Source organism: Aulostomus chinensis, chromosome 13, assembly GCF_037954235.1.
Source record: "Aulostomus chinensis isolate RoL2024-O1b breed Wild chromosome 13, RoL_Achi_v1.0, whole genome shotgun sequence".
Classification (NCBI taxonomy): Eukaryota; Metazoa; Chordata; class Actinopteri; order Syngnathiformes; family Aulostomidae; genus Aulostomus; species Aulostomus chinensis.
In genome coordinates this window covers 28,546,692-28,556,252 of record NC_141332.1, presented here as the reverse complement: position 1 = coordinate 28,556,252, position 9,561 = coordinate 28,546,692, and the positions used below count along the sequence as shown (strand labels likewise).

General features: G+C 48.3%; 1 protein-coding gene across 1 annotated transcript in view; it reads right to left on the bottom strand.

Moving 5' to 3' along the window:
• Nucleotides 1-832: 832 nt before the first annotated feature.
• The window catches only part of b4galt1l (DP-Gal:betaGlcNAc beta 1,4- galactosyltransferase, polypeptide 1, like), a 10,170-nt gene continuing 1,441 nt past the window's right edge, over nucleotides 833-9,561 (bottom strand). The window contains exons 2-6 of the mRNA XM_086222425.1: nucleotides 4,636-4,871; nucleotides 2,468-2,655; nucleotides 1,742-1,864; nucleotides 1,567-1,671; nucleotides 833-1,116 (exon numbers count right to left, since the gene is read on the bottom strand). Of these exons, the coding sequence (XP_086078551.1) occupies nucleotides 987-1,116; nucleotides 1,567-1,671; nucleotides 1,742-1,864; nucleotides 2,468-2,655; nucleotides 4,636-4,871 (782 nt within the window). The 3' untranslated portion in view covers nucleotides 833-986. The remainder of the gene's footprint in view (nucleotides 1,117-1,566; nucleotides 1,672-1,741; nucleotides 1,865-2,467; nucleotides 2,656-4,635; nucleotides 4,872-9,561) is intronic.

Genomic DNA, 9,561 nt, shown 5'->3' with positions numbered 1-9,561 from the left:
AGTCAACAACAACAAAGACATTTGGACGCTCTCACTCGCTCACGTTCAGTGATTGTTGGGCATGAAGTGTCGTGTTTCAAGGTGATGGCAGCCACACAGTGGCGCGTATTCATATGCAAAAACAAACAACAACCCAAAACTGAGTCACATGACATCAAGAGGCCATGTTGGATTCCTGTTTCAGCCTGGACTTTTTGACAGACAAATGTTTCTTCAAGTGAGTGGGATCCATCGCAAACATGGCCGCCATCAGCCGCAGGGTGGAGCTTAGAGAACTTTGGCCCTCAGGCTGAGCCGTTGGTGGTGGGGAGGCCAAAACAATATTGATGATTACTTTTACTGATCAGCTGATTTTATTTATCAGGTGCACGTTCTGTTGAACTTCAGCAGACGCTCCCACCCGGCACCGCACTAAAGGTCAACCTCACAGCAGCGTCTGAAAATGATTAAAGCTCATCAATTCATCAATCATCCATCAGTAATCAATCAATCATCTTTGGCTCAAGCAGCTCTGATGAGAACAATGAAACGCCAACAGAAACCAGTTATTTGGTTGAAAGCTGACACACACACACACACACACACACAAACACACACACACACACACACACACACACACACACACACACACACACACTTCAGATCTGGTTCTGATCCAGATTCATCCTGGAGCAGAACCAGACGACAATGTAGGCAAACAGTGATGTCACTGGCTGTAGAGTTGTCTTGGAAACAGCGGGGCCACAGGTGAATGCCGATCAAGGTGACCATGTTGATTATTCAATATCCACCCCCCCCCCAACACACAAACACCCCCCACACCCTATTTGCCCCCCCCCCATTGTCTGTGATTTTCAGAATAAAAGCCTTCTGGGGTTGTGCAGATTTTGAGGAGCAGCATGCTACCAATGTTTCATCCAGCATCAAAGGTTCAAGTGTCAAAGGCACAGTTTGGCTCCTCCTCCAGCCAGCAGCTGGGGGCGTGGTCATGGTTTCCCCACATCCACGGTGATCATGGTAAACAGGGGCAGCTTGTCCACCTTTACCACCTGATAGCTCAGCGAGTTGATGCCATCCTTGTGCATGGTGTCTCTGGTGTGAGCGATGCGGTTGAACCTGCAGGAAAACACATGAGAGGTTAACAGACAGTGCCGAGCTCTCCTGGCCACCATGATGGTGGCGTAGAAGCGGCGGAGGATCATTGAACGCATTGAACATAGATCCTCATCACTCCCTGTGTGAACAGTTGCTGAGTTGGCATATTTACTGCTGTCACATCTGCCACGGTCGAGTCATCGAGACTTTAATCATTTAATTAATTTAATTCAGTAACCACAGCACCACCTGGACCTCGTGGGTCAAACGCTGCTTTAGACAAAATATGGATTCAAGTTCTGTTAGGTCTGTTGCCATGACAGCAAGCGAACAACTGGAGTTCTGATCCGTTTGACAGCATCACGTATCGAACTACATGACATTTATTTGTGTCAAGACATGGAGCTTCTGACCTCGGAGATTCATGCAAGTGCTTTGGTTCATCTGACAGAAAGAAAGATTCGTTTGTACCTCTGAGGATTCGGCTCGTTCTTCTTGTCTCTCTCGTGTCGAATCATTCGACATTTTCCCACCTCGCCACTGGGCCTGGAGATGTACATGCCCTTAGACGACAGCCTAGAGACAAGGAGGCGGGGCTTTAGAGCGTCTCGCATGGACCCGAGATGTTGTACCGTCGTCATCATACCTGTTGTAGATATCATCGTCCTCTCCTCCCCAGCCCCAGTAGTTGTTGGGGAAGCCATTGATCTTCAGGTACTGTTCTTTACTCATTGAGGACACGCCTCCAAAGTACTGATTATAGGGCAACCTGAACAAACACACACGGGTCAGTCCAGAGGGTCACAGAGAGACAGGACGACGGTGACGATGATGATGGCGATGATTAGATAGCAACAGTCTGATGGCAATCAAAGCCTGCTTCATACACTGCTCTGACAACTGACCTTCATGGACCATGTGTCTGCACCCAGTTTCAGTCTGAACAACAGAAAGTGTGTGCGCGCGTGTGTGTGCACGTATGTGTAGAGACAGGAAGCGAGGAAATGAGATGGTAGCGTGTCTTCTTCTGTGGTGTTGAGCCACAGCACAGGAGCATCTTTCCCATCAGCGCGACACGAACTTTTGTCAACACAAAGAACGAGAACAACAGCTGAGCTCATCCAGGTCCCTGTGCGTACTTCACACTCGAACTGGCTGATCACAGCGAATCGGCAGCGACGACTTGATGACTGAATTCTGCTTCATCAATTCGTCACCATTGCAGCTCCAGACCAGTGAGGCAGAATGATGTCCAGGACCCACAGGGCTGCTGGTTGAGTCCTTCAGCAGGTTGGCAGCGTGGAACGCGGCTGCCACCATCAGCGTCACCTTAAACACAATCTCGAATGCTCAAACAGCGGTTTGAACACACCTGAAGCCGAACTTGTCCATGGAGACGGACAGGTGCCGCGGCTGCTTGAAGCACCTGTAGATGTTGCGGTCGTCCATGGGGATCAGGTCCACGTCACTGAAGACGAAACACCCATAGTCGTACTCCTTCAGAGCCTCCGTGTAGCCCACGTTGAGCAGCTTGGCCCGGTTGAAGATCTCATTCCCGTGCTGACACACACACACGCACACACACACACACACACACACACACACACACACACAATTAATTGTCTCCATCATCTGTTCTACAGGATCTAAACCTGGGGTTCTCAAACTGGGCTTCAGGGACCTCTAGGGGCCGCTGCTCAGCAGCATCTAAACACCTTCATAACCTTAAAGATTTCCTGTCCAATTTTTCATTAATTAATAATTACTTCTTTAATCTCACTTCAAGCTCTTCTGAAACTTTCAGTCCTAAATTTCTGATGGAAAGTTTCACATTTCAAGAAAAATAAACTGAAATGAACAAAGACAAAAGTGATCTCCAACAAACCTTTTTACATTTAACTCCAAAGATTTATTGTTTCTGAGACCATTTGGGAGGAGCAACAATAAAATGAACATCTGAAGAGCAAGACAAGGCGCCATGACCTCAGATTTGTTGATGAGCAACTGTGATCAAGGCTGACAGTCGGATTATGCCGTCATGATTATTATGATTGTTACTACTGGCGGCATGGTTTCCTGTCAATGTTCTCCACAACCTCCCCAAGGCAACATCTGGCTCTCCAGCTGCAGAACACTCAGCCAGCGAGCTTCCACAGCATCTTCTCTTCTCCGTGCCGTTTCAAACACCAACTGAGTGTCCAGCTTCTCCAGGATTTTTGGACTCAAAGTGACTGGCGAAATACGCCGCTCTATGCTAGAGGAGCAGGTAGGCTAGTGCTAATTAGCATCAACAAAACAGCAGAATGCAGTAAAATCTCCTCAAGGTAGAAGTTTGATGAGTTTGAATCAAACGCCAACATGATGCTGTGCACGGCGAGCTGCAGCTCATCTGATCCCAACGCCACACACAGATCCAGCGCTCCTACGTTCTGTCAGCCCTGTCATCAGAAAACATGAATCTAAATCACCGTCATGATGTCATCAAATCAGACTCATTCTGATCGGTTTATTCCAGCTAAATAACAACAAACATGGACGACGTCATGACCCAGATACCAGGCTTGGTGACTCGGGTGGATTCAAGTGACACCAGGAATTTGGTGGGAAACAAAAGAGTCACTCCTGATCTGTGTCATCACACGAACCTGATCTCCAGGAAAGCTCTTTACTTCCTGCCTACACAGGAAGTAGGTGTGTGGGTCAAAGGTCAGGATGGTGACTGCGTTTGGGCTGGCAGGCTTTGTGGCACTGACAGAATGAGGTCACCTGCTTAGGTTTTCCAGGGTTTGGTGATTCAAACAAAGCAACAGTTGCTAGGCAACCACACCTGTGCAGGCTCTCAGGTGTGAGGCTTGTTTACTTCAGTGGCTCAAGTTTCACCCGCTGCATGAAGATTCACCTGCGGCTGCTAAAAGAGTTGCTGCATTCAACTGATCGCAAATCAGTAAAGACAGAAGAAAGAAGAAGCCTGCATTACCAGCTGCTATTGGCTCACACCAAGTAGGGGGCGTGTCTCAGCGGCTCCATTGACTGACATGCCTGACATGCAGGGGGAGGAGGAAGAACATAGAGGAAGGACACAGACATGAGAGACAAAACAGATGTCAGTCAGCGTCTCATTCTCACACACACACACACACACACGAAGAAGAGTTAGTTTATCCGTCTGTTGCTGATCTACCTGCCGGGGTGCGGCCAAGCACAACGGCAGGTCGCCCTGTGCTGCTGCGACTGTGCCAGTTGATGAATCGAACAACTGGATCAATCAGATTTGTTGTAACCACATCTGTTACGACTGGGTTTTTATTTTTGGTCGGAACAGACGTGCGTGGCTTCGTTCTCCTGGAGAGTCATGGCAGTGGCGCCCGCCGTGGTCAGTGACGCAGCTTCAGCTGATCAAAGAGCTGCCCGGCGTATTCCAGGACCATAATCGTATTATTCGAACACACATAATAATAGGCAGAATCATCCTGACTTGCTGTGACTGGGTTGTATCACTCCCACTAAGGTCACACAGGAAGTGAGCATATGGTGGCATACCTGGTTGATGACATAGACGCCGTAGTCCAGCTGCTGCCTCTGCAGGATGGGGTGCAGGTAGTACAGCCAGTACTTCAGGTGCTCATCTCGTTTGCGGAAGGGGATGATGATGGCGACTTTCTGCAGCGCCACACAGTCTTTGGGTTTGTAGCGTCCACCTGGCTGCAGGTTGTAGTTCTCCTTCTCGATCTGCTCCAGGCTGACCGGCGTCTTGAACTCCACCCGCAGTGGCCCCACTGAGGACAGACGCAGCAAATCAATCCACGGAAACTTCCAAGGCAGCAGTGAGAAATGCATGTCTATCAGCAGCTGCTGAGGGAGGGACCTCACACCGCTGGAACAGTGACTTGCATTCTCATCTCTGACACTTGTGTGCTTCAGCCGTCACGGCTGCTACACGGAGGACAGACGCATGGCGTGGCTCCTTTGCCTCATTTTTTTGATGAGCAACTTTATCTGCACCCCAAAAATAAATACATCACCACATGAGTTGATCAGGACAAAGTGTGCCATTACTTTTGATGGCAATTCGAGTAACCATGGAGACAAAAATTCCCCAAAAAATACTGAAAAAGAAATCCACTGAAAGCCATCAAACCGTCTTTGGAGCCGCACCAATCAGCCAAACTTCCTGTGTCTAAAGAATCCTCCGATATCGACAACGTTTTTTCCATACGCCACAGTTTATACCTTGAAGACCCTGGGAGCTTTTGGTTTCACAGTGGGTGCGTGATGCTGGAGTGGGAGGTGTCATGGCTGAAAGTCCTCGGAACATTTTAAATTTAAATCGTCATTAGAGATGCAATTTTTCACTTCACACATTTTTTAAAAACAGTATGAGGGTTTCTTGTTCCCTTAATTGAGTTGTGTTGACTGGCAGGACGGACCCACTGTCCCACTGACTCCCGTGTTGTTTTCCTGGAGGATTTTCAGCGTTTAATTTACCTTTGTGTCATTATTTCTGATTCCCAAGACCATAAAGCCCATCCAGGCATTCAGGAGGATCTCGACAAGCCTGCATTTCAAAAACGGAGCTGATCAGAGTTACAGTTTTAGAAGAAGAGCCTCTGTCGCCCCGCTGTGTCTGCAGGAGACACGAGAAGCACTTCGTCACAACGCACCCTGAGCATGAGCACGTGTTAGCATGAGCACGCTAGCGCTGCATCACGACCTCACACCCTGAGTCGTCCCATGAACATCTCATCACAATATTCTTCTACGTGCTCCTTCTGTGTACGTTTACTCGGTAAACAAATCCCACTGCAAATTTATTCTCCTCTTTCATCGGGGAACTTTGGTTGTTCGGGCTGACAGCAACAATCCCATTGAGTCCACTTTGCTATTTAATGGGTCCCCCTCTGTAAACGGGGTTTGGCTCATGACTCAAAGCTTCACCTGGACATGATCGTGGCTGCAAAGACTGCACGTGTTCCAGGCTTGTTCCAACTAGTCTCTGACATCAGCCTGTAATGACCTCACGCAAACTGGGACAACAAAATCAAAGTTTTAGTTGCTGTGAACATCACATCAAACTAAGAACATTCCTTTTTATTTTCGTGTGATGCTGCAGCAAGCGAGGTTAAGACTCGACTGGAGACAGCAAGACGGGTCACGGCCAGGACGCTGGTCGGGAGTTGTAGCGCTCGGCCTGACAGACGCCGTTGACCGGCACGGAACCACTAATGTTAGCAGCATGAATGATGAACACATGAGCTTCTATTCCACCATGTTTGCCCTATGGTTACTCAAGTTATGATCCAGGCCATCAATGGTAGACAGCAGCTCCTGGTTACCAGTGGACTGCTGCAGCAGAATGGACTCGTGCGTTTATCTGTGCACGAGCAGCAGCATGGCTCAGGAGCGCCGCACGCTTGAGGTGACGTCTTGATTCTCGTGTGCTCGGTCAGCGTTAGAGAGGCTGCTGACGGCTGCAGTAGCTTCACTTCATGTATTACACGTCTATCCAATTTGTCTACATTTGATCTTATCACAAAAAACAGTTTCTACATTGTTGGGTGTTCAGACTTGACATTGAGACTTGACTCCTCCTTATTCCGCTGCACATGTACAGTTTAATCAACAGGGCCAGATCTCAACAAAAGTTCTCTCCTAACACCAGAAGTCGGGCAGGTCCAGAACCACGTTCTTGTAATTAATTTACACCCAACAGTTCCCAAGAGACTTAACACCTGAGAGAGCGGAGACCAAAACCGTCTCCACGGAAACGCCAAGCAGGCCGAGGCTCCATGAGGGCGGCGATCAGCCTCGACCAGACAGACAGAGACAAAGGGAGAGAGAGCGAAGGTTTGAGGGACACACCCGATAAATGATGAAGACAATAGCAGCAATAATAGTAAAATATCAATGAAATCATCTGCCACAAAAACTCTGGCAAAACCCTAACATCAGAGTACGAGTAGGAACACAGAACGAGTAGAAGAGGAAGTGAAGAAGTGGAGCTCCTTCACCATCCGCACACGGATTTTGTCTGGAAAAGTGCTTCATTTCATTTGTGCATTCTGGTTGATTGATTTCCGTGTCCAAATTTCCCTCATGGGTTTACAAAACACCAAGAAACCTGTCTGGTGACCTGGGGGGGCTCCTCAGCTCTTTTATAGCATTCATGAGTCCAGCGACACAGCGAGAACCTTCATCTCTGCCACTCAGGCATTTTCCACCAATCTGTTCTAAAGAAAGATCTTAAGGTCTAAAATCAAGAGGTTCTAAAGAGAGTTCTTAAGTGCAGCTCCTCGATATCTTCTAAAGAACAGCCCCACCACTTGTGAATTTCTTGATTTTTCCTACTTACGAACTTCTTTAAATGCGTCATGAGTGTGGGCTGCATCGCAGCACCGCAACCGACGCTGACGTCAGCATCATCAGTCACCAATGGGGAGGGAGAAAAAGCGGTCTGAAACTTTTCAGACCAGGAGCTGGAGGTGATGTTGGAGGAAATTAATGCAAGGAAACAACGACTTGGGAAAATTGATCATATGGGAGGAACTGCTGAAAACAAGAGGAGGGGGCGGGCCAAAGTGGCTGAGGCGGTGTCAGCGGTGGGAGGGAGGCTGACAGACGGGCGAGGAGCAAAGGAAAGGTCTGGTCTTAGAGGCTCACCTTTTCACTGAGGCTATTGAAGACAGGCCTGGGTTGTCTTAAACTTGAGGAAAAATCAAGAAAAAATGAAGAACTTTGATTTCAAGAATACCATTTCTTCTTAAGTACTTTCCTAAGACGAAAGAGATGAAGAAAGGTGTGAAAATATTTAAGAGCCTTTTCTGAGAACATGACTTTTTCTCTATTTCCTTCTTAAGACTTAATTTAAGAAAAAAGTGACACTTCCGATTTTTTTTCTTCAGAAGGTTTAGTGAATCGGCCCCTGGTCGGTCTGTGGGACTCTCAGCCAATCAGATGATGGTTCATGCTCGTCTGCATAGCAACGATGAGTCAGCAGCCCAGAAGGAAATAAAGCTTTGTGTTGTGTAAATGTAAGTTAAGAGATGTTTTCTGGCCCGGGGGGTGGGGGTGGGGGGCTCTGCCACTGGGTTGTTTACTCAGTGTGGGGCTCTGACAGGTGGGTGAGGCACACGGATGATTTGATTTGGCAGCCATGTTGGTTTGACATGTTGAACAAAGGTGAGCTGAGCGTGGCGAGCCACCTTCACATTCCTCCACCTGCACAGGCACAATCCCTGAGGGACGTGTCAGGTGACCACCTCCAGCTGTGCTGCATCATCTTCTGATTCTCATGTCACAAACCTCAGAAATAAATGAAATTGAAACAGGAAGTTGATCTGCGTTCAGTGCGGTGTTGCAGCTGAACCGTCACGTTCTCATGGTGTGCTCATTTGAAGAATGTTTCAGTTCCATCCAAGTGACTCCTTCTGTACCCAATGACCATCACCATAGCATCAACTGTGTAACAGGCCATATCATCATTGTAGAACGACAGTAAACGCCATCAAAGACCAGAGTCGATGGCACCGCCCTGCTGGTGTGGGAGCAGCTTCGTGTTCACAGGTTACAGCTGGGGCAGCACGGAGGCCAGGCATCTCCTCACTGTACTGACTCACCTGGGGGGTGACCGTCAGCCAGACAGTCACTAGAGCTCTAAACCAACCGCAGCATAAAGCCGCTGTGATGTCATGGTGCTCAACAGCTTGCATGTGCAGCGCCGTTCCCAGGACCTGAGGTTCCTGCAGCTGCTACATCAATAAGAGCCTCCCTGGGTTCGCTCAGGGGGACGAGCTTGTGAAACATCTGCTTCTCTGCAATCAGACACAGCGCTGAGGAGGCGGAACCTCTCCCAAGGCTCTGATTGGCTGAACCATGTGACATTTGGGAAACACAAAGAAACAATCCAAACTCAAAAGCACCGCCGCTGAGTAGGTTGTCAGTCCAAATTTACAACGCCACCAGCCTTATCAGCAGGCTTCACCATGACTCGGAGGGAATGCAGCCTCGCTGCCGCTGAGTCACCACAACACTGCGTAACTCTGCATTCACACAACTTTAACGTAGAAACCTGTTTGAGACAGGAGCTGAGCAGATAAGTGATCACATGATTGACAGATTAAATAGACAGGACTGTCTTGCTTTCATCAATCAATACAGACACGTGTCACTTTCAGTTCCACCACAGAAGAAGAAAATCTGGACTCCCAGATCCAGTAGAATCGTGGTGGATGTTGTTCCTTCTTGTCTCACTCACCATTTTGGCAGCCGTACGCTCGCCATTCCACCATGTTGCTCTTCAGTGAGCCGGCTGCTCAGTCCCTGCATGGCCATGTAGGCTCATGACAATGAGGGCAGAGCTTTTGTTTCCTATCAATCATCTTGATTTGACCTTTGACCTCACACTGTGTTCCATTTGCTGAAGGAGTAAAACAGTCAAAGTTACTTGAGATGTTTAATCAGAGTGGAGGA